Source organism: Bos indicus, chromosome 29 (assembly GCF_029378745.1).
Source record: "Bos indicus isolate NIAB-ARS_2022 breed Sahiwal x Tharparkar chromosome 29, NIAB-ARS_B.indTharparkar_mat_pri_1.0, whole genome shotgun sequence".
Lineage (NCBI taxonomy): Eukaryota > Metazoa > Chordata > Mammalia > Artiodactyla > Bovidae > Bos > Bos indicus.
The window spans coordinates 30,044,368-30,070,287 of record NC_091788.1 but is presented as its reverse complement, the minus strand read 5'-3'; the positions used below and the strand labels follow the sequence as shown (position 1 = coordinate 30,070,287).

General features: G+C 41.9%; 1 protein-coding gene across 2 annotated transcripts in view; it reads right to left on the bottom strand.

Moving 5' to 3' along the window:
* Nucleotides 1-25,920, bottom strand: part of FAM118B (family with sequence similarity 118 member B) — a 48,561-nt gene that overhangs the window by 17,330 nt on the left and 5,311 nt on the right. For both annotated transcript variants that reach the window (XM_070782725.1, XM_070782726.1), the window contains exons 2-3: nucleotides 6,788-6,880; nucleotides 2,747-2,999 (exon numbers count right to left, since the gene is read on the bottom strand). In XM_070782725.1, the coding sequence (XP_070638826.1) occupies nucleotides 2,747-2,999; nucleotides 6,788-6,873 (339 nt within the window). In that variant the 5' untranslated portion in view covers nucleotides 6,874-6,880. The remainder of the gene's footprint in view (nucleotides 1-2,746; nucleotides 3,000-6,787; nucleotides 6,881-25,920) is intronic.

The following is a 25,920-nucleotide window of genomic DNA, read 5'->3' as shown; positions in this document are numbered from 1 at the left end:
GAATCTTCTAATGCGTGGTCTTCTGTGACTGCCTTCCACTCAGCATATTTTAAAGGTTCATTCACATGGCACCATGTATGGGTAATTTGATTCCTTTTTACTAGCAAGTAAGATTCCACTGCGTGAGTGGCACCTTTTGTTCATTCGACAGCTAATGGACAGCTGCACTGTCTTCACCTTTTGTCCATAATGACCAATGCTTTAAACATTTGTTTATAAGTTTTTTGTATGGGCAGATGCTTTCATCTCTCTTGGGTGTGTAGATATGTGTGTGTATGCAAATGCAACCACTGGCTCACACGACAACTCTGTATTTATTTGAGAAATGGCCAGTTTCCCACCTTGTCTGTACAGTTTCACAATCCCAGCAATGAGGGTTCCAATTTCTCCACAGCCTTGCCAACACTTACTATCCGACTCTGATTCCAGCTATCCCAGGCATGAAGAGGTATCTGACACGGTATTTTTTTGGCTGCACTGGGTCTCCACTGAGGCGCACGGGGGCTTCTCTAGTTGGGGTGCAAGGGCTTAGCCGCCCCAAGGCACGTGGGATTTTAGTACCCTGACCAGGGATTGAACCCACGTCTCCTGCATTGGAAGGTGGATTCTTAACCACCGGACCATATCACGGAAGCCCCTGACATGGTTTTTGATCTGTGTTTTTCCAATGACTAATGATGTCAAGCATCTTTTCATGTACTTATTGGCTATTTGTATATCTTCCTTGAAGAAATGTCTATTCAAATCCTCTGCCATTTAAAAACTGATTTTAAATGCCAGAGAGGATGTGGAAAAAGGGAGCCTTCCTACACTATTGGTAGAAATTTAAATTGGTACAGCCACTATGGAAAACAGTATGGAGGTTCCTTAAATAGAGTTACCATGTGATCCAGCAATCCTACTCCTGGGTATGTATCTGGAGAAAACTCTAATTCAAAAAATTACACATACCTCTACATTCACAGTGGCACAATTTACAAGAGCCAAGACATGGAAGTCAACCTAAATGTCCACTGACAGATGAATGGGTAAAGAAGATACAGTACATACATACAATGGAATACTATCCAGCCATAACAAAGAATGAAATAATGTCATTTGCAGCAACATCCATGTAGAAATTATCATACTAAGTAAGTCAGACTTACTTAGACAAATATCATACGATAAAGACAAATATCATATAGGAGAAAGACAAATATCATATGATAACACAGATGCAATCTAAAAAATTATACAAATGAATTTATTTATAAAACATAAACAGACTCACAGACATAGAAAACAAACTTACTGTTATGGGAGTTTGGCATTACCAGGTCCAAGTTACTACACATAAGACAGATAAACAAGGCCCTACTGCACAGTAGAGGGAACTATATTCAATATTCTTAAAATAAACTATAATGGAAAAAAATATGAAAAAGAATATATGTACAACTGAATCATTTTGTTATACACCAGAAACTGTATAGAACACTGTAAATAAACTGTATTTAAAACAATTTTTTAAAAAAACTGGATTATTTGCATTGTTAAGTTCTCTATATATTCTGATACCACACTGTCACCAGACACATGAATTGTTTACATCGTCTCCCATTCTGGGGGCTGTCTTCTCACTTTCCGGATAATGTTTGGTAAGCCTAATAGCTTTCATAACTTTGACAAAGTGCAGTTTAACCTAATTTTTCTTTTGTTTTTTAGGCTTTTAGTGTCACAATTAAAAAACTACTGCCAGATCCAAGGTCATGAAGCTTTAAAATTATGCTTTCTTCTAAAAGTTTTGTATCTTTTAGCTCTTAACATTTAGGTCTTTAATCCACTGAGTTAATTTTTGTATATGGTATGAGGTAGAGGTATCAGGAACTCTTAAAAGTCTATTAATTTTTATACTGTTCTAGGTTAGTAACATTTTATCCCAATTAAGGACAATGAAATGAATAGAGGAAGTAACAGGCCCTAAGTTTATGAATGAGTCAGGAACTAGGAAGGAATTACTTTTAAACGCCTTTCAGGCTAACACCTGATGACACCTCTTTTCTACAGGCCCTCGGGCGTAGGGGCAAAAAGCAATGGCAATGACTGACTTTTAACGGAGTTAAGAGTTATATTTTTTTCAAAGGTGCACTTAATCTACTAAGCTTTAAAACATGCTTTGGCTACTCTATTATATCCAAATATATCTTAACTGAATCCTAATTCTTAAACATTTTTAAAACAAAGCAAGACAAGAAGGCCCTTATATCATTCAGGAACTGATTTCCAGCTCAATTTGACAAAACATGACTCTCTCTCTCTCTCTCTCTCTCTATGAATGAATGAATGAATGAATGACTGCCTTTAAAAGAAACATTAAAAACTGGCATGGCTTCATCCACAAAATAAGAACTAACTTGAATCTTTCTGAGGTTCTCTAAAAGACATGGATGCTAGGGAACACAGCTTTTATAGTAGTGAGCATACTACTACTATAGAAAAAGTAAATTTAAAACAGCAATAATGGGACAGTGGCCTCACTTTGTATATATAAAGGCTTCAACAACAACATTATCATCATTGCCACTCCCATCCCCACACTGATATGGGGTTAAGGTAACTACCCTAATCAGGTCCATGGACAGACATTTTGGAGAAGAGCTAAATGTTACACAAATCTACAAACCAGAAACGAACATCCTGATTGCATTTAGCACGCGTGTCCTGTTTTAGGGAAGATCAAATACCAAGCATACAGAGTACTCACGGGAGATAGTTTCTGGATGAGGTCATGGGCAACATGGACGAGGTTCTTGTCTTCATGGAGACACTTCTGAAATTTTTTGCTCTCCTCATCTTCTAGAAGATCAAAATCTATGGCCGCATCCAGTAAGGCCTGAATCAGCCCCTTCCAGGATTTCAGGGCTGGGACCTGGGGCGCAACCGCAGCACTGATGCCTGTTCCAATCACCAGCACGAGCTCCCGAGGCTTCTTAGTTTTCAGGCTTGGGAGTAGCTTCCTGAAAGGGTCAAACAAATAAGATGCCTGGGAACACCCTGCAGACACGAGGCACAGAGCAAAGCTATATTAAGCCACCGTTTCAGCTCCACTCTTGCAGCCGCAAAGGTGACAAGCACGGGTCTAACGCCTTTACAAAGCAGACTGAGCAAAAAGACCAGAGTACATGCCAGCGTTTACTGAAAACCAGAGTAAAAATCCTACTGTGGGAATCCTAAAGAGCCTGATGAGACCAATCTTCTCTTTCGTAATCCTCACAACCTAAGAAAACCCACTAACATTAGGAAAAGGTCTGATTATCACAGCTCAGCAGAGTTCTGATAACTAAACTATATTTTAAATCAACATACATTTCAAAAAGACATGTTTGATTTGGACTCGAGAGAGAAAAGAACCCTCTCCAACATGAAATTCCTACCATTGAGAAACGTAAAACAGGAGACAAAAGAAAAGCCAATACAAACCTAAGCCCCAAATTTGAGAACGTTAAGATGAAAATGGGCATGACTAAAGTGAAGCATGAGACAGTCAAATATGGGAACAAATTTGCCTTTGGTTTTGTTCTAGACAACCTCAGGCAAAAAATGAAATAGTAGCAAACAGAATTCTGAAAACACAAGAGCCTTACAGACCTAAATAAAGAAATAACTATTCAACGGACGTGACGCAAGGTGGAAAACATTCCTTTCTTCCCGTGATAAGCACTGCGTTCAATCCTGACTTCTGTGTGAGACAGCAAGGGTGCGAGTTTTTGTGTTTTGTTTCTCCACGCCCCTTCATCCTGAAACTGTATTATTAATAAAACCTGTTTGAAATATGTTTATGCACTTTAGTTTTTGCTGATGGCATGTGTTTTCTTAAGAAATTACCCTTCTCAGCCTTTTGTCCAAATAATGAAATGAACAGAAAAAGGATCTGTATGCTGGCATTAACGCAAGAAAGGAGCAGGGCTTTTAGCCTTGAGAAACCTGGTTTTGAAACCTGGTTTTCTACCTCTAGAACTGCCTTCCCTACTCCCAACTTGATGAAAACCTTATCCAGCACCACACACAGTGGAGTCCTTGACTGCAAAAGCTTTGTCTGTTGGGGAAGACGGATAATGCAGGCTAGAAGCAAACAATGAAAAGTGCGCTTCGGTTCAAGGGGATCAAGGAAGTGAAGCAGACACAAACATATACTTAAGAAAATTTCTAGAAGGATTTACAAGAACTGTACAGAGTAGTTAACTCTGGGGATTGGGGAGAACAGGACTTTTGCTTTGAACTTGAATGTGCTGTACTATTTGAATTCTTTACCTCAGACATTACAGATTTGAGGTATGATTTTTCCATATTTAAGATTTCCGGTTACAAAGGGAAAATGTAACAGTTGTTTCATTTTCAGCTCTTCCTAAAACACTAAATAACAGTAATTTTAAAAGAAGGCATACGTTCATAAACAGTCAAATAGGAGAAGATAACGGAAATAGGAAAAGTAGACAAACTAGGTCAACAGAGCTTAGGAGCTGCCAAGAACCGAGCCCCTGGGTAGAAGCTTGGGCATTAGAAGCTTGGGGATGTTCGGGGGGAACATAAGAAGGCAGAGGGTCAATTCACTGCAAGGCTGTGTCAGATGCGATCAGAATACTAGGAAGGGACGCCTATCTTCTAGGGAGGTTTGACCAGAGGCTTCTGCATCTGAGAACATACAGCCCAGCTTGGCGAGGTGCCTGTGTCAATTCTGTACAAGAAATATGAGACTTTTCCTTGCCCTCCCCTCCTAAAAGAAGACTCCCAGGCATGGGCAGTCAACCTCAGACCTGTACCTCAACCCCACTGGGTCAGGAGACAGGAGGAGTCCCCTTTGGGGAAAAATGATCCACATGAGAGAAAAGACCCACAGAGGCCTGCCAGTGACCAAGCCCCTCACCACAGAGTCTCCAATTGGCTTTTTTTATTTTTCCCAATTGGCTTTTTAGTGTTTTCTCTTAAACAGGAGCAGAAAAATAAGGGTCGCCTTACCTTGAACAAACTCCCAGCATGTGAGTTACATCCAAACAAGCCAGCAGATAGAGAGGAACTTGGGGAAAACAAGGGAAAACACAGGAAAGAGAAGAAAAACTGAAAAGGAAACGGACATTCTCACAAAGGTTTTTTTAAAAAATGGCATCTGTGAAACAGAACAGGATGTTATAAAAAAGAAAAAAAAAGTGGGCAAACAAAAAGGTTTCTTAGAAATTAAAACTAGAACAGAAATAAAAATTCATAAGGTGGGAGATACAACTGAGAAAATCTTTGAGAAAGCAGACTGATGAAAACAAAAGTGACAGAAAACTATAAGAAAATTAGAGCCTTATCCAGAAGGTCCAGCGTCTAAATACCCAGAGTTCTATCAAGACAGAAAACAGAAAAGAACTGCAAAGGAAATTATCAAATAAGTAACACAGGAAAACGTTTCCAATGTGAAATCACCAGCAGTCTGCTTAATAGAGCTACCTGATATCCAGACTCACATGAAGATACAGTGCTGTTAAATTTCAGACTACTGAGGAAAAAAACAACCATCCTTATGAGCGTCTAATGAGAAAAGAAAAAGAGGTCATATGTTACAAAGGACTGGGAATTAGATCAGAGTGGCTATTTTGGCAGGAATACTTAGATGTTAGCAGAGGATGGACAACGATCTCACAACTCTAAGGAAAATGATTTTGTATCTCAAGTTTTCTACTCAGCCAGATCGTCAAATCAATGTGAAGGGTACAGTTAGACATTGTCAAATGTCTCCCCAAACTTTTTCCCTCTGAAGTCTTACTAAAGAAGCTGATGAGACATTTTTCAGCAAAATGGATGCTGAAAAGGACGATCCAGGAAACAGAGGATCCAACGCAGGAGAGATGTGAAAGGAATGCTCAGGGTGACGGGAAAGGAAATGGCAGAGAGCTGCAAGGCGGCAGGCCAGGAACCAACTGCCAGAGGGAAGAGTCCACAGAACCCTGCTAAGCTAGCACGTCCCTGGCGTGGGCCAGTGGATTAGGAGGTCTACTCTCTGTCACAGTCTGAGTTTCAATTAACAGGCTCAAAGAAAACAAAGCAAGCCAAAAAAACGGACACTCTTAACAAACAGGAGGAGAAAAACGGACAAGAAAAGTAATCATCACATATTACGCTCAGCTATGAACACTATTTATACAGTCACACGATGTAAATATCAAACCGAAAATTGTGATATAAAACATACGAGGAGGTTGTGGGGAGAGTCTGTAGTGTATGTGTGTGTTGTGGGGAGAGGCTTTGAGGGGTGTGTGTGTGTGTGTGTGTGTGCATGTGTGTTGTGGGCAGAGGCTTTGGGGTGTGTGGGTGTGGGTGTGGGTGTGCGTGTGTTGGGAGCTATGAGGGGAGGATTCATGATAGCAAACCTAATCCTTACTTTCCATAATTTGAAATAGGTAAAACCAAAAACTAAAAAAAAAAAAAACCAGCAGTAAACACAAGAGTACTAAAAATCTGGAAGCAAACATCAGAAGAAACAGACAAAGCTGAAAGTGATTAGCTCCAAGAAGGGCTGAGGCACTACAGCCCTTGAAGAACTGACTTAAAATCATATACGTTTCTGACCTTGATAAAAACAAAAATTAAATGCAAAATAAAAACAGTCTGACTTTTCCATGAAGGCCAGTGTTTTCTTTTTTTCTTTTTGAAGGCCAGTATTAATTAGTGAAGCCAACTGGGATGTAGGGCAAGTTTATTCTTTTTCATCAGCTACCACCAATGGTGGTTTGCTCTGCTCCTCAGACTTCTTTCGCTTGTTTACCTGGGCTTCTTGGTGGGGGGTGCGCCATCACTGAAGAATCCCAAAATCTTGTCTATATCCGAGGCCTGGCTCCCTGTGGAAGCCATCCAGTTTCTACAACAGATTAAACACCATGGACCACAATTAGATGTGTAAAGTACATTATTCAAAAGAGCACATGCATTAAATAGTTTTAATAAGCTATACATCCTGAAAGCGATTTAGAGGTATAACTGGCTTAAAAGAAACTCATTAATCAATGAGTGTCCCAAACTTTTGGGATTAAATTCATCCAAAAGAAAGTGACCTTGAAATTAGGGTTTTGAAGCTCTGTACTGTTAGCTGACATACATAGCTAAATACATGTTCTGAAGGCTCCCCCTCCCTCCCCGACCCTGCTTCAAAAGCAAACAGAGCAGAACCAAACCGTCACCAACTCATGCCAGTTGGCCACCACTTTGTGGAGCCCAAGAAATACCTGCTATTCTACCTTGAGACAGGTCTGGGGAAGACTTACGGGAAAACCCATGGGTGACTGTGCTACACATCCCCATATTATTAATATCCTTTACTATCACCTAAAGAAATCACTGGATCCAGAACAGGATAATCAATACTAATTTGCTGACTGCTGGACATTCCTTGTCTCTGAACAACTGGTTCCTCACGCCAGGGAAGCATGACTCTCAAGCTAAGCATATGCTTACTCTCTTTCTTTAACAATGGTTCTATAAACATCTGTAATCTGGACAAAGTACACTCACATAAAAAATTGAGAAAGACAACTTGAGAAAGATGAAAGTAAAATATAGAGGGAAGTAATTTAATGTTTATTAAATCAAGTCCAATGATTAATTCAGCTACTAAATCAGAGTTTTAACAAACTCTGTAATAATGCTTACCACGTGCCAAACACGATTTACAAACATGAACTCATGTTATCCCCATTATTTTATGAAGTACTACTATCGCCCCATTTTAGTGATGGGAAAATTGAGGCACAGGAAGCTCAACATGTGCTTGTTCAGTCACTAAGTTGTGTCTGACTCTCGGTACCATAATTCAAACCAAGGCGGTCTGCCTCCCAAGTCCGTGCTCTTAGCTGCGCTATTATAACCTAAAAACATTGTCCAAGTATTATCTTCTCATCTCCCCCCACCCCATTTTTAATACGCAGTTCAAAACCATCAAAGAAGGGAGCTCCCACATTCTAGAAATCTAAAAACTAAATCCCACGTTCAGATTTAGTTGAAGTAATGGTGATGCCGAAGGCTATGGCAGCCCACTCCAGTACTCTTGCCTGGAAAATCCCATGGATGGAGGAGCCTGGTAGGCTACAGTCCATGGGTTCGCTAAGAGTCAGCCACGACTGAGTGACTTCACTTTCACTCTTCATTTTCATGCACTGGAAAAGGAAATGGCAACCGACTCCAGTGTTCTTGCCTGGAGAATCCCAGGGATGGGGGAGCCTGGTGGGCTGCCGTCTATGGGGTCGCACAGAGTCGGACACGACTGAGGCGACTTAGCAGCAGCAGCAGAGCTGCTACGTGACTCGGTGCTCTGCTGATACAGTTAAAGCAGTCAGTTAAATTTAGGAGCTGAAGGAAACCATTTTTTTCTGGTGATAAGCATTACATATTACAAACCTCCCAGCAGTACCAACTAACCAGAACCCCAGATCAGTCCCATCATTTTCCCCTGGAAAATGTACTTGTTTTGCTGGATTCTCTTCTGACAGATGGTCAATTCTTGGTGTTGACACCTGAATACTAAGCTTTTCCATTTTTTTTCTTTATAGAGTCAACTATTCCAAAGGTCCCTTCCATATACATAATTTATGAGAATTAAATATGGCCTACAGCTCTTGACAAGTTGTTACTGGAATGTTCTGGGTCCTTTTACTTAGGAACTAAATGCAAAGTAATTCAATATGCCCATATTATATTTGATCACATACTCATTCTGTCTTCTAACATTTTTTCTTCAGTCTGAAAGATGTCTCATATGATACAATATTACATGTACATCCCAGTGACATCTAAGCATAAGCCATATCTTATTCCTTCTAGAGTGCAATTTCAGAAAAAATAACTCTAGCTTAGCATTTATCCTAAACAATGTGCAGCTACTGCTAAAGAACTTCTGATTGTGAAAATCTTGCACAGAATTCCTAACATGCATCAACTAGTTCACACATTAATTTCTTTGAGTGATCGCCACTGGAGTTTTCATTTCAGTGGGACTTAGCAGAGGTGGGGAAAAGCTTTTCTGCCATAAGAAAACAAAGGCCGGTGTCTTCATTACTCCAATTACTGCCAAGCTACTGAAAAATCCTTCAAGGCCAACAGAGCTCAACAAAATAAAAGATGCTCATCAAATGCCAAGACAAGTAACCTTATTAACAAAAATTTTAAGGCCTAAATCCTCATATCAGATAGGATACTTTTACTTCGAAATATGTCAGCTTGGCAAGAAATAGGATGCTTATATCTGGTGGATGAAAAAGTGAAAAATTGAGGCCAGTGTTCTAGGAAAAATCCAGTAAGAGATATGGAAAAAGGAAAAAAGAAAAAGAATTGGCTATATGAATGAAATTAAGATTACCTAAGATAGCAGTTATAGATTTGAAAACATGAAAGAATTCCAGAAGTCCCTGCTTTCACAGCATTTTGGTTCTAGAAAGATGGCAAAATATGGCTTCTTTTTCCACAGAGGGATGACAGTGGGGTCTTGCACCTGCTCTCCTCATGCTGATCTGGGGGTCTCCCTCTGCTTCTAGTGTGTGGTCTTCCGCTCTAAGGAACCACTGACATGCACAATGAACTCAGAATAACACATTTTCAGATACAAATGGATGGAATAAATTAAGAGAAAAGTTCTAATCATGACATTTTTGCCTAGATACAAAAGATGTACAAATGACTAGCTAGCGAAGGAGGTCCTTGCTTGGTCTAAAAGATCAGTTACATTTGTAGCAAGCTTTACCCTTTGCTGTTTAAAAGTATCAACAAACAGAACTGTGACTGGAATAGACTGGCTCATTTCTCCAGCATAAACACAGAAAAGGGCTAACTGTTTTCTAAGGGGAAAGATAGTCATCCTCTGATTTGGAAGAAACCAAGCCCCTCTGATTGTGGCTTTTGGACTAATTCCAACACATCTGTTTTTTTAGAAACTATGGGAGACGAAGGAAGGAAGGAAGAGACAGGCAGTGTAAGGTACTACAAGAGGGCATCCAACAAGCTTGCGGGCAATTAACAGTTCACTGACACAGGTTAAGGCAGTGATGAATTCAGTTCTATCGGAGACTGCAGCCTATCCTGTTTTGTATAGAACGAAGTTGCCATTCTCATCCTTCTCATTCACACACAAAAATGGAACTGATTTATAAGAACTGTACGTGGTCAGTCTTATGGACTCTGTGGGAGAGGGAGAGGGTGGGGAGATTTGGGAGAATGGCACTGAAACATGTATAGTATCATGTATGAAACGAATCGCCAGTCCAGGTTTGATGCATGATACTGGATGCTTGGGGCTGGAGCACTGGGACGACCCAAAGGGAGGGTATGGGGAGGGAGGAGGGAGGAGGGTTCAGGATGGGGAGCACGGGTATACCTGTGGCGGATTCATTTCGATATTTGGCAAAACTAATACAATATTGTAAAGTTTAAAAATAAAATAAAATTAAAAAAAAAAAAGAACTGTACGTGGAATCTATACAGATGGCATAGATGAACCTACTTTCAGGGCAGGAAGAGAGACAGAGATGCAGACACAGAGAGAGGACATGTGGACACGGGAGGTGGCGGGAGATGAAGTGGGAGATTGGAACTGACACACATACCTGACTCGGATTAAAGCAGGGAGCTAGTGGGAGCCCTCTGCATAGCGCAGGGAGCTCAGCTCTGTGCTCTGCGACCACCTAGAGGGGTGGGGGGGCGGGTGCTGGGAGGGAGGTGCAGGATGGAGAGGACATATGTACACACAAGGCTGATTCACAGAGTCACAGAGCAGATACTAACACGACGTTGTAAAGCAACATACCCCAATTTTATATACATATATATACATGAACTGTATTTAGCTGTGCCTCGCTGTGATTCCTGTGTGCACCAGTCTTCCTCTACCTCTGGTTAACTTACTTTGCTCCTACTTTTATCCCTAAATTGCATGTGACCAACACCCTCTCCCTTCTGTCAGATGAGACCTGTATCACACTCATTTCCTGGAAATTTGCTTTAATACAGTCACTGATAAAATGCCAGATTCATACTACTTATTCTTGGGATTTCACCAGTAAACAATGACCCAGCAATGAAAAATGTGAGAGTGAACTCATAAGATACAGGATTTCTGGGAAGACTTTCGGGATTGAGAGGTATAATCTCAAATTCTAGAAAGCCTTTAAACTCAAATCCCAAAATAAACTACACTGATATTCCGGGCTCAAGAGCTCAGATGTTGTTTTTATCAGTTATTTTCGATTATAAAACCAAAGTAACACAGCATGTAGAGGGAACAAAACTGTTTCAAGAAGGAGTAATGGAACATCCGAATTAAAATCTGATTTGAAGCAGAAGCTGGTGATGGATGCCGATGGTTTTACTGTGCAAAGGATGATAACTGATAGATTCCTTCTGCGTCACTGCTTTCCCTCCTGTGAAGTTTCTGAGAAGATACATGCTGAAAACAATGACACATGATGCTAAACAAGGAGGTTTTAAAAATATTCAATGAAAAAATCTTCCACATCCAAGTAGTATGACCGTGCAAACAAATTTATCACAAATGACCTAGGCAATTCATTAAAAATGAGAGTAAATAAATCTTCAAGGGTAAGACTGGACACTTTAGCCAGTCCTTAAAAACTGACATCGTCCTCCTAATAAGGCAGATGAATTATGAATGACCGTGCCCTCAACTGCTTCCTTCTCACGAGAACAAAAGGACAGCGAACAGATGCAGATTCCTTCAAGTCCGGGCGGCCAACAAGCTGTCACCATTATAGAGGATCTCTCTTGGAGTTGGAAATTTGACAAGTCTTAAAGGGAAGACTTTCCTGTCATGACTTAAACACCACTGATTTTGGGAAAAAAAAAAAAAATTTAAGTTGCATTTTGACATACAGCTTGGCAAATGTTACAATTAAAAACCTCGAGTGTAGCTGGATGGTAATAGTGATTAAGTGAAGTGTCACCACCAGGTTAGACATCTCAGAGGTCCCCATATTGTGGCCATGTAACCCAAACCCAATCTCAAACCAAACCGAGGACAGAATATAAGAAAGATAAACAAAGTAGACCTGTCTTTGCATGGTGTCTTAAACTGATAGAATGCATTAAAAAATTGGGGTCTTATGTTTAAAACTCAATTCTCAAAATATCCAATCAAGAGAGATTTAGGACTAAGCTTGCTCTGAGTGCATTCAATCTTTTTATCCTGTCATTCAACAAATCAAACGTCTACAAAACATTCGCTCTTGAACTTCCCACTCGGGATGGCAGTGCAACTGGAGGCCTAAAGAGGTCGTGGCATTTCCTTTTAAAGAAAAAGAGGGTGGGCAATTACATCTGGGGGTGATGCACAGAGTTCTATTTTTTAAAAAGGGAAAAAAGGCCTTGCCAATTTTTTAAGGCCCCTTCTAACTCTCAGTTATGCTAATCTGGATCACTTTCCTTTTTTACTGAGAGATGAACATAGAATGTTTTGCTTCAGAAAGTCAAAGACCTGTGCGTCTTAGCATTTTCTTTAGTGATCATACCTCGGCTTCAACCTCATAGGAAACTGAGCCAGAAACAATGAACAGCAATTTTGCAGAAAGGACTCAACTACGAAACAACCATGACAAATGGGGAAAGGAATCAGTAAGAAAAAAGTTTAAGAAACCACAAAAGGATACTCTGAAAAATAAAATTCAGAAACAGGAGAAAAGATCAGTCCTGTCTTCCCAGGTAAGCCAGTGGTAAAGAACCCACCTGCCAATACAGGAGACATAAGAACTCAGGTTCAATCCCTGGGTCGGGAAGATTCCCTGGAGGAGGGTATGGCAACCTACTCCAGTATACTCGCCTGGAGAATCCCATGGACAGAGGCCTGGCGGGCCACAGTCCATGAGGTTGCAAAGAGTCAGACACGACTGAGAGACAGCACACACACATAGCTGGAACACCTCAAGTATCTCACTGGATAAACTAAGGCTGCTTCTTTACAATTAGTACCATGCATCCGAAACAAAAGTGATACGGAATATACACACCAATATAATACACTTGATACGCGTGTGACTTTGACAATATTCTACTGTATCAGTCATTGATTAGGACTGGAAAGGAGCAGAACCCTGTGCCTAAACCCCTGCCCCCACCTACCCAAGGACAAAAGTGCCTGCCTACTGTTTGTAGAGAAGCTGAAGTCTCCCATGCCTCAATGAGTCACAAAGGAGCAGGCTCAGGCAGCTTGAGACTAGGACAATAGAGCCATAGATGCGGTGTGGGCTGCACATTCCTGAGGTCTTGTACAAACCAGACTGCAGCTGTGCCGTAAACGGCTCCATCTTGAGCAGTACTGAGTCTATGGCGAACAGCTCCAAGGAATGACCTTAAGAAAATGGGATTAACCCCACTGCTCATCAGCTTGTTCTGCTTGTTTATGTAAATAGGCAACAGTACCGTCACCAACAGACCCACGTGGACATCTTCTGCTCTAAGGATACGGCACTGCATGTCAGCAGAAGTCAGACCTTCACCCATGATCCCACAGAAATAGAAGGATGTTCTCACAGGTGGGGATACGGAAGCAGCTTTTGGCAGGAGAGAGCTCTCTGCAGGAGGCCCCTCTTAGATCAGGCATCCCCATTCTCTACTCATCTCTGGCCCCAGCACACCCTTCAAATCTTCTGACCACAGAACACCTTGCCTAATCCTGATCTCTTGGATCTTTTTGTAGATCAAAGGAGTAGAAATTAAGAATAAGTAACTAACAGATGACTAGATCTCCTCCCAAGCTTCTCCTTCAGCTTTCCCAGGAACACACTGTGAACAGGACAGCATCTGAAGAAAAACCACAGCAATTCCTTGGTTGTTCAGTGGTTAGGATTTGGTGCTTTCACTGCGGCGGCCCAGGTTCAATCCCTGGCCAGGGAACCAAGATCCTTCAAGCTGCAGAGCCGGAGGTGGGGTGGGGTGGGGTGGGGGAGACAAGACTGCACACAGTAGGAGGAGGGTTCTGCATCTCTATCTCAAGGATTAACCGAGATGAGTTCCTTTTTCCCTTTAAAAGCTTTCATGGCCAAGCAGACTCCTGGGAGACAGTTTTTGGAGGGACACTGAGCCTACCATATCTGCATATTGCCAGCATTCTGATTAGCAGTAATTTTCCTTTCCACCAACATCTGTCTCTCAAGTACTGATTTCTGAGCAGCCAGCAGCCGGACCTGGCTGGGGAACAGGCCCTTATACAAGCAGTGTACCTGATTTAGGCTGCCAACTTAAGAAACACAAGGAAAATCTCACTGAGTTAAAGAACAGAAAACATAGATCACCAAATAAAAATGATAAAAGAATCTGGAGCTACTGAGCTTGAAAGAAAGAAGGGAGGCAACCAAATCTGCTCTCAAGTCCCCTCAGACTCGGCCCAATCTTCACCTCCATCACCGCCCCTCTCTGAGACAAGTGCGCCTTTGCCAATCTCTGCTACGAAACAAAGCCTTTGGCTTTTGAAATCTATTCATTGGAAGGGTAAATTTTCACCTTTTACTAAATGCTAGTTCATATGAGCTTGTGATCCAACATCAGTTTCTTATTTGAAGAAAAAGAGATTCTTTTGTTTGCTTAGCTGCCCTATAAAATGAATTTGAGAAACTTTTGTGTTACTTAGGAATTACCTAATTCAAGTTAAGACATGAGTTGGGGTATTTATAGATTACCACCTGCAGAGCGTTCACAGGATGAAAACTCTTTCCCTAATTTACTCATTTATTTTGGCATATGAACTTTTTGAATTTGACTGAGAAGCCTGTTCCTAAAAGGCAGAGGAACTCCCTCCCTCCCTCTAGACCTGCAGGTTTCTCCACTCTTCCGCAAACAGGCCTGGAGCACTCTGGCCTGGGGCCTTTCTTTGTGTGGACTGTTCCTTTTCCTGGATCTGCTCACCCCCATCCCCCATCGGTACATGTTTCCAATCCTTTGCTCCACTCAGACCTTCTCAATGATGCTACCCTGATCACTGTATTTAAAGCTGCAGCCTCCTCACTCCCTGCACCAGCTGCTCTACAATTTCATAGCATGTACTACCCCCAGCACACTAATTATATTTATTAGTAGTATAATAAAGATACTAATTATGCTTATTAATTGCCATCCACCTCCTCCCACTGGAATACAAACCCCTCAAAGGGCAGGGATCTCAGTTTAGTTCACAAGCATCCTCAGATCCCAGACCAGTGCCTGGCACAGGGCGGGTGAGCAAATACTTCCTGAATGAACTAACTGAAATGTAAGATGTTGCTCATGATCACAATTACAAGAAAGAAATTTATTGTGCAACAGACAAAGCATTTCCAATTAAAAGAAACATCCTATTACTGCTTTTAAGGCAGTCAGGACCATAAAAGGCTGACTTCTTTTTAAAATGGAACAAGTGGGAAAAGACAAATTCCTGTGGAAATTGTGTGCACGGTAAATCAACATTCAGACTATATCGCTTTTCAGATACACTAACAGAACAGGGGTTGAAGGGAATCTGATTCCAGCAGGCAAAAGGATTTCAGACCTCAAGTTTTAAGAACGCTCTCCAACACTAACTGAACATTTTTAGATATATATCATCTTATTTTTATAACTCAAGTTTCTGATATCTAAGATGTAAACTGATTATTTATTTGGCTGTGCTGAGTCTTAGCTGTGGCATGTGAGATCTAGTTCCCTGACCAGGGGTTGAACCCAGGTCCCCTGCATTGAGCTTGCAGAATCGTAACCACTGGACCACCAGTGAAGTGCCTAAACTGATTTTTAAGGGTGGATTCTTAATGCAAGAACTCTTTCTGGTAAACAACTCAAAGAAGTCAGTATTTAGGGCTAAAAATATCTGTTTCTTTGTGAACTTCCCCAGTGGACCAGTGGTTGGGAGTCCACCTTGCAATGCAGGGGGTGCAGGTTGGATCCCTAGTTGGGGAGTTGAACCCACATGTCGCAACTAAGACCCCACGTGCCGCAACTGAGACCTGACACAGCCACATAAATAATAAAAGAAAATACTAAAAAAAAAATCACTTACTTTTATTTACTATATTAAATCTAAATTATTTTACAAATAGAGAAGAAAGGCTTTTGTAGCAGCAGAACGGATTTCAAAATACAAACTGGATTAAGTCATGGCTCAGAAATCACTCAATGGCTTCTCTGTATTTAATATGAAACACCTCATCCTGCCGGAAAGACCTGGCCTGGCCTGGCCTCTGCAGTCTTCTCGACAACCTCCCTTCCAGCCCCCTGCCCTATCCACACGGGACACATCAGCCACGCCCCCAGCTCACACAGTCTCCCCTTAGAAGGGCAGGTGCTCTTTGTCCTCGGTGAGCACCTCTGCCCCCCGCCGTCCCATCGCTGAAGCCTCCCCTTCCCACAGAGGCCTCGTTTACATGTCAGCACCTTATTCACCTTTCAAAACACCTGCCCTCAGCTCAGTTTCTGTCATACAGTAAGTGTTTACACAGTGGAGTAAATATTTAAATATTTGCTGAATGAATGAGTGTGTACGCACCAGGAGTTAATTCAAAGTCTAAGAGATCAACTGATACTTTTAATTTTATGAGCTGTAAAAAAAAATACACACAAAAAAACCCCAGGGTGACTAGGTAAAGTGTGGTATTGCTTCTTTCACGCCAAATTCACTCTGTGAGGGACATGCGTCACTCAGCTGTTTCAGGGTATGCTCACTCCCGCATATGAACATGCTTACCTGCCCTGCAGGAGTCGTCGTTAACCTTTCAGTTTTCTTTTTCCGAATTACATGAAAAAAACACAAAGATTACACAGTAGCTCTACAAAAAGTCTATAGATTGTTTTATAAAATAAAGTTACATGCAGAGAATTCTCAGTCCACTGAGGTTTCCCTCTGGCCTGGGCCACATATATTCTGTATATGCTGGCAGTTTAAATTGACAGTTATTGTATTAATTACAAGGTGTTGAATTTTCATGTTAATACCTGTTAAATGCTAAATGCCAGGCACTGCACTGAAACTAATACAATTATTACAGCATCCAGTTCACCTCCAACGAACTCTATGCAGCATTTACAGTGAGCCAGGCATGGTTTTCTGCACTTTGGGAATGTTCACTCCTCTATGAAGGAGACACCACCATCACCCTTACATGTCACAGATGTCGCAGATAACAGAGACATTAAATAGCTTGCTAGTACTCACATGGCAGTTACACAGTAGACAAGGGACGCTGACTGCAGAGTCAATGTTGTGGAGACACAAGTCAATACTGTCTCACCAAAGATGACTAACATCATGCCCTTAAGGGCCATACCTTTGAGAAGTCTCCACCTTTAGGGGAAGTGGAGCTGTGAACGTATATATATATGTATATATATACACAAGAGAAGACTCTACACATGAACATCACCAGATGGTCAACACCAAAATCAGATTGATTATATTCTTCATAGCCAAAGATGGAGAAGCTCTATACAGTAAGCAAAAACAAGACCAGGCACTGACTGTGGCTCAGATCATGAACTCCTTATTGCCAAATTTAGACTTAAATTGAAGAAAGTAGGGAAAACCACTAGACCATTCAGGTATGACCTAAATCAAATCCCTTGTCATTATACAGTGGAAGTGACAGACAGATAAGGGACTAGATCTGATAGACAGAGTGCCTGATGAACCATGGAGGGAGGTTCGTGACATTGTACAGGAGACAGGGATCAAGACCATCCCCATGGAAAAGAAATGTAAAAAACCAAATGGCTGTCTGAGGAGGCCTTACAAATAGCTGTGAAAAGAAGAGAAGCGAAAAGCAAAGGAGAAAAGGAAAGATATTCCCATTAGAATGCAGAGTTCCAAAGAACAGCAAGGAGAAGTAAGAAAGCCTTCCTCAGCGATCAATGCAAAGAAATAGAGGAAAACAATAGAATGAGAAAGACTAGAGATCTCAAGAAAATTAGAGATACCAAAGGAACATTTCATGCAAAGATGGGCTCGATAAAGGACAGAAATGGTATGGACCTAACAGAAGCAGAAGAATACACAGAAGAACTGTACAAAAAAGATATTCACGACCAAGATAATAACAATGGTGTGATCACTCACCTAGAGTCACATTCTGGAATGTGAAGTCAAGTGGGCCTTAGAAAGCATCACTACGAACAAAGCTAGTGGAGGTGATGGAATTCCAGTTGAGCTATTTCAAATCCTGAAAGATGATGCTGTGAAAGTGCTGCACTCAATATGCCAGCAAATTTGGAAAACTCAGCAGCGGCCACAGGACTGGAAAAGTCAGTTTTCATTCCAATCCCAAAGAAAGGCAATGCCAAAGAATGTTCAAACTACTGCACAATTGCACTCATCTCACACGCTAGTAAAGTAATGCTCAAAATTCTCCAAGACAGGCTTCAGCAATATATCAACCGCGAACTTCCTGATGTTCAAGCTGGTTTTAGAAAAGGCAGAGGAACCAGAGATCAAATTGCCAACATCCGCTGGATCATGGAAAAAGCAAGAGAGTTCCAGAAAAACATCTATTTCTGCTTTATTGACTATGCCAAAGCCTTTGACTGTGTGGATCACAATAAACTGTGGAAAATTCTCAAAGAGATGAGAATACCAGACCACCTCACCGGCCTCTTGAGAAACCTGTATGCAGGTCAGGAAGCAACAGTTAGAACTGGACATGGAACAATAGACTGGTTCCAAATAGGAAAAGGAGTTTGTCAAGGCTGTATACTGTCACCCTGTTTATTTAACTTATATGCAGAGTACATCACGAGAAACGCTGGACTGGAAGAGACACAAACTGGAATCAAGGTTGCCGGGAGAAATATCAATAACCTCAGATATGCAGATGACACCACTCTTATGGCAGAAAGTGAAGAGGAACTCAAAAGCCTCTTGGTGAAAGTGAAAGTGGAGAGTGAAAAAGTTGGCTTAAAGCTCAACATTCAGAAAACGAAGATCATGGCATCCGGTCCCATCACTTTATGGGAAATAGATGGGGAAACAGTGGAAACAGTGTCAGACTTTATTTTTCTGGGCTCCAAAATCACTACAGATGGTTACTGCAGCCATGAAATTAAAAGACGCTTACTCCTTGGAAGGAAAGTTATGACCAACCTAGATAGCATATTCAAAAGCAGAGACATTACTTTGCCAACAAAGGTTCGTCTAGTCAAGGCTATGGTTTTTCCTGTGGTCATGTATGGATGTGAGAGTTGGACTGTGAAGAAGGCTGAGCGCCGAACAATTGATGCTTTTGAACTGTGGTGTTGGAGAAGACTCTTGAGAGTCCCTTGGACTGCAAGGAGATCCAACCAGTCCATTCTGAAGGAGATCAGCCCTGGGATTTCTTTGGAAGGAATGATGCTAAAGCAGAAACTCCAGTACTTTGGCCACCTCATGCGAAGAGTTGACTCATTGGAAAAGACTCTGATGCTGGGAGGGATTGGGGGCAAGAGGAGAAGGGGACGACAGAGGATGAGATGGCTGGATGGCATCACTGACTCGATGGACATGAGTCTGAGTGAACTCCGGGAGTTGGTGATGGACAGGGAGGCCTGGAGTGCTGTCGTTCATGGGGTCGCAAAGAGTCGGACACGACTGAGCGACTGATCTGATCTGATCTGATCTACTCCTTGGAAGGAAAGTTATGACCAACATAGACAGCATATTCAAAGGCAGAGACATTACTTTGCCAACAAAGGTCCATCTAGTCAAGGCTATAGTTTTTCCAGTGGTCATGTATGTATGTGAGAGTTGGACTGTGAACAAGGCTGAGCGCTGAAGAATTGATGCTTTTGAACTGTGTTGTTGGAGAAGACGCTTGAGAGTCCCTTGGACTGCAAGGAGATCCAACCAGTCCATCCTAAAGGAGACCAGTCCTGGGTGTTCGTTGGAAGGACTGATGCTGAGGCTGAAACTCCAATACTTTGGCCACCTCATGCAAAGAGTTGACTCATTGGAAAAGATCCTGATGCTAGGAGGGATTGGGGGCAGGAGGAGAAGGGGATGACAGAAGATGAGATGGCTGGATGGCATCACCGACTCGATGGACATGAGTTTGGATGAACTCTGGGAGCTGGTGATGGACAGGGAGGCCTGTCCATGAATCGTGCTGCGATTCACAGGGTTGCAAAGAGTCGGACACGACTGAGTGACTGAACTGAATACACACACACACACACACTGGCTTGGTCAAAAAGTTCACTCAGGTTGTTCATGGTATGGGAAAACCCAGATGAACTTTTTAGTCAACCCAATAAAATACATCTGTGCTAAGTTTATCATGCATGTATGAACAGATTAACACAGGAGATTCACAACTGTGTTTGAGTAAGACCAAGAATGGAGAAGGCAATGGCACCCCACTCCAGTACTCTTGCCTGGAAAATCCCGTGGACAGAGGAGCCTGGTGGGCTGCAGTCCCTGGGGTCGCTGCAAGTCGGACACGACTGTGCAGCTTCGCTTTCACTTTTCACTTTCATGCATTGAAGAAGGAAATAGCAACCCACTCCAGTGTTTTTGCCTGGAGAATCCCAGGGATGGGGGAGCCTGGTGGGCTGCCATCTATGGGGTCACAGAATCGGACACAACTGAAGCGACTCAGTAGTAGTAGTAAGATCAAGAAATACTTTATGGTAAATAGGTATCATTGTGGTAAAATTCAATGACATCATTAGGACTCATCCTCCTTTACCTTTTGGAAGCGTCTAACACGGAATTCCATTCTCATCTCCTCCGGATGCTGTGTTTTCCCGGCCTTCCTCCTATTCCTGTACTCTGCCCATTCCCTGAATGTGCACCGTCCTCAGGGGTCTGAGGCTCTCCAGTCCAGCCCCTTTACCCGCTCCCTCCTCTCCCCACCCGTCTATTCCAGCCCTTACCATGCCAACTAAATGCTAATGTCTCCCAAATCTGTGTCTTCAGCCCAGATCTTGCCCGTGTTTCAGACCCATGAGGTACCTACTCAGAGTTTCATTACACAGTCCTTCAAACCACAAATACACTTTTAGACAGTCCTATTTCAACCTTAAAGATCAAAGCATCGTTTGACACCCTGTTCCGTATCATGTGTTAGAGGTCTCCGAGTGGCAGAAATAAGCTCTGGGTGATAGGATTATTGGTGATTATTTCCCCCTTTCTGTCTCAAGCACTAATGCAAGTACTTATTGATTTTGAAAGAAGTGTCCTCCACTTTAGGGCAGTTTTTTCGAGTACCTTCCCTGGATCAATTTCAGTAATCCCTTAAGAACGAGAGAATGACAGATTAGCCAGAACAAAGGGAAGTGGCTAAGCTTACGACTGTGTGTGCTCAGTCATGTCCAACTCTGAGACCCCATGGGCTGTAACCCACCAGGCGCCTCTGTCCAAGGAGTTTTCCAGGCAAGAATACTGGAGTGGGTTGCCATGTCCTACTCCATTATGACCGTAAATCTGCCGGTATTCTTTTCAGGATTTTTTTCTCTTAATAAAAATTAACTGAAAAATATTCTCTTTGATCTGTAAATGAACTGAGAGATAAAAACATTGTTTATACCTGAAACTAGACTCTGAAAGCTCCAGAAAGAGGCTATTATCTGCTACAAGGGCCACTGGAGCTAGAATGGCTAGGCTGACTTAGAAGAAACAGCCTGAACAGCACCGCTTTGCAGAGCAGGTGGCATCAGTCTTAAAAAGCAGCCAGTGAAAATAATTGAGGAGAAAAGCTGAGAGCAGAACAGGTTAGGAAGACCTAAAAACATACTTTCATAAAGAGCAAAGGAGGTCAGTGCAAGACCGAGGAGTCAGAGGGAGCAACAACAGACGGCTGGGCAGCCTGGGTGCCGGGGGACACTGCACAGGAGTGGGGTGGGGTGGGGAGCACCTTTCCTTTCTGAGAAAAGGACAGGTCACATGTAGGCACCTGGGGAATACGAAAGAGACAGTGAAGTAGAAAGAGCAAGTGATCCCACCTGGAGAGAACTGCTGTGGGTATTTTCATTTATAAGGAGAAAAGCAGTTTTCAGGAGGAACTTCTGGGGCAAGTTAAAGCATCCTGGTTTCATGCTGACATCAATTCAAAAAACAGCATTCTTGGGACCTTGCCCCTGCTTCTACAGGATACATTTTCTTATATGCAAGTCCCCTTCTGGTTTTGTTTTCAATTTTTCTTCCTTTGTTTACCTTAATGTTTTATAGAAAATTATGATGGACCCTCGTTGGAGCTGCTGCTGCTGCTGCTAAGTCACTTCAGTCGTGTCCGACTCTGTGTGACCCCACAGATGGCAGCCCACCAGCTCCCCCGTCCCTGGGATTCTCCGGGCAAGAACACTGGAGTGGCTTGCCATTTCCTTCTCCATCTTTGGAGCTACTGTATCCATACGACAAGAATGGACAATATAAAAAAGGATCAAAGGAAAAGAAAAGACGGGGAGAAAAATCACAGAAATGATAGAAGAAAATGTCCCAGGATTGCAGGACATGAATTTTCAGAATAAATGGATCCACTGTGGATCAAGAATAGCAGAAGAGGAAAGACCCACACCAGGATATACCATCATGGAACTCCAGACCACCAGGGATGGAGGGACTGTCCTCAAACTCCCAGTGAAGGAGAAAAGAAAAACCGAGCCAGCAGAACAACCGTATGCAGAAAGGGTGTGAACCTCCATGCCTCTAAAACACTTACAGACCCTGGGAAGTATAAGGACACCTTCAAAACTCCGAGAGAAAATCACTTCTAGCCTGGGACTCGACTCTACTTCCAAACTATCAAGCAAGTTTGTGGGCAAAATAAAGTCCTTCAGATTTTTCTTAGGACATAAGGACGCAACCAAGAAATGCGACGCCATGGGAGCCAGCCCGGAGCAGAGTAAAGGCCCATTCCTGAACGACACTGACAGGGAGCAGTAAAGGGAGCAGGAAGAAGACCGCAGGCTCCATAAGAAAAGAGGAAGTGACACATCTGAGCGCACAGATGATGTTGCTGATAACAATGTGATTCATACTTGGAGCATCTGGAAAAAAAATTAACACAGGCAAGCGAAAAACCGGGCAAAGGTGAAGGCCGAGCAGAGCAGGAGCACCGGGCTCAGCGGTGAAGGGCTCGGGGCAGAGGTGCAGACACAGGGGTGCTTCCTGCGCAGGGGCGAGGGGGCGACACCGATTCCTGGGCCCTGACCCAGCCCTCACTGAGCCCAAACTCCTAGAAGAGTGACCTGCTGCAGCTTTCAGGTTCCTCAGGCGACTCTTCCCAAGCATGTTGGGGAAATGCTGACCAGTACACTGGGATCAGTAAACTCAGAACTGACTTGCTTTTCTAAGTCAGTTAACAGTGCAGCTCTCCTTTTAACAGCTAATGTAAGTTATTTTCATTAAACCAAAAATATCATTAGGGCAAATGCAGCATGTTCCAAACATCAAAGATAAATACACACACACACACATCCAATCGACATCTTTTTATATGGTCAATGAATCTATGACAAAGAATACACAATAGGGAAAAGACATCCTTGTCAATAAATGGTGTTAAGAAAAGGAGACAGCAACTAGCAAATGACTGAAACCAAACCACTTTCTTACACTGCAGACAAAAACAAACTCAAAATGGATTAAAGACTTAAATGTAAGATCCGAAACCAAAAGCTTCTAGAAGAAAACACAGACAGATCTTTGACCTTGATCTTAACAATTTTTTTGGATCTGTCCCTTCAGGCAAGGGAAACAAAAGCAAAATAAACAAATGGGACTACATCAGTCTTTGAAAAGTCTCTGCACATGAAAGAAACTATCAACAAAACAAAAAGGCAGCCTACTGAGTGGAAGAAGAGACTGTATTTGCTTCAATCACAATTAAAGTCAAGTACAGTTCCTTAAAAAAAAGATACTGTATTTGCAAACACATCAGATAAGGGTTAATACCCAAAATATACAAAGAATTCACACATCAAAAAAACAACCTGACTAAAAAATGGGCAGAGGACCTGAACAGACATTCTTCAAGAAGATATACAGATGGCCAACAGGCACATGAAAAGATTCTCAACATCACTATCAGGGAAATGCAAATCAAAACCACAATGGGATCCCATCTCATACCTCTCAGAATGGCTGTATCAAAAAGATAAGAAATGACAAATTTTGGTGAGAACGTGGAGATAAGGGAAGCTTCCTGCACTGCTGGTAGGACTGTAAACTGCAGAAAACTGTATGGAAGTTCCTCGAAAACCTAAAAATAGAATTGCCAAATAATCCAGAGATTTCACTTCTGCGTATTCACCCAAAGAAAACAAAAACACGCATTCAAAAAGATAACACGCACACCAAGGTTCACTGCAGCGTTATTTACAAGAGCCAAGATATGGAAGCAACCTAACAGTCCATTGATGGGTGAATGGAATATTACTCAGCCCAAACAAAAATGAAATCATGCCACCTATGACAACATCTAGAGGGTATATTATGCTAAGTGAAATAAATCGAGAAAGACAAATACCATATGATTTCACTGATACATGCAATTTAAAAAAGCAAAAACAAAAATGAATCAAGCACAGGGATGTAATATAAGCATAAGGAATATGGTCGATAACAGTCTAGTAACTTTGTATGGGGACAGATGGGTACTAGACTTACTGTGGTGATTTCATAAAACATGCAAATATCAAATCACCATGTAGCACGCCTGAAACATAATGCTTGCATATATTGCAATTAAAAAAGCCATTTTTGACTCACTGTGAAATTTTCAAATGATAACAGAAAACAGGTTTATTTTACTTAAGTAACCATCTGTTGCAAAGACCTTCCTGAATTTCTCCAGGGATCCTCATATCCTTTGGCTTTTATCAACAGCATTGAATAGTCCCTTAATTTTCCATCATCCATGTACTGGAAACACAGTTTCCAGGTTCACCCTTCCAGTGTATATTCCATTTGCCATAAGACACTTGGTCATCTTCATTTATACAAATGCCACAAAACACACAGCTCTTAAGATGTTGAAAATGCTCCAGTGTAACATTCCTGTTTTACAATCATAAAATGCTGTCTAATAATCTGAGTACCCACTACACACTAGGAACCAGACATATTTATCTTCTTGCTCATCGCAACAATTTTACTAAATTAGTATTATTAATTCCATTGCACATAGGATGAAACTGAGGCTGAGATTAAATGCTTGTAAATAATAAAGTGCAAGATGCAAACCCCAGTCTGTTTTAGAAGCTCATGTTGTTTCTAAAATATCATGCCTGTCTCATTTCCTGCAAGTCCTGGAATTTCAGTGATCATCTAGTTGTTCATTCCGTCCCTTTTTCTAATGAGAAATTTGGGGTCCAAAACTTTGAAGTGATTCCCCTAAATGGCAGAATTAGACCAAATTCCTCGGCTCTTGACACCTACTCTATTTTTATTCCACAAATCTATGTACCTGGTGCTATCCTAAGTGCTGGACAGAGCTAGCATTTATCATTAACTCTGTGCGGGGCTCTACTGTGCTTTAACCTGCACTGACTCACTCAATCCTCACGGCGGTCCTAGGGTATAGATTAATTCCATTTGACAGGAGGAAGAAACTAAGTGAGAGAGCGTAATTAACTTGCACGGGGTTACACAGCTAGCAAGCAGCAGAGCTGGTTTGAAACCCAGTCTGTCTGACTCGGAAGTGCAAGCTCTTAGCATCCGCAAGGTGGACAGTTCACATTATCTCTTCTGAATGCCCATATGGTTTTAGTCTTCTAATTAAAAGTGTACACACGATGGGTGGACCCTTCTTGAATCCAGATGATTCAAACAAATGAACTGTTAGGAAGTGAAACCAACGGGAAAATCTGTGCACTGACCGGTTGCTCAGTAATACCCAGGAACGTATTTTTTAAGGTGTGATGACAGTATTGTGGTTATGTTGAAAACTAATCCTTATCTTTCACAGATACATACCCAAG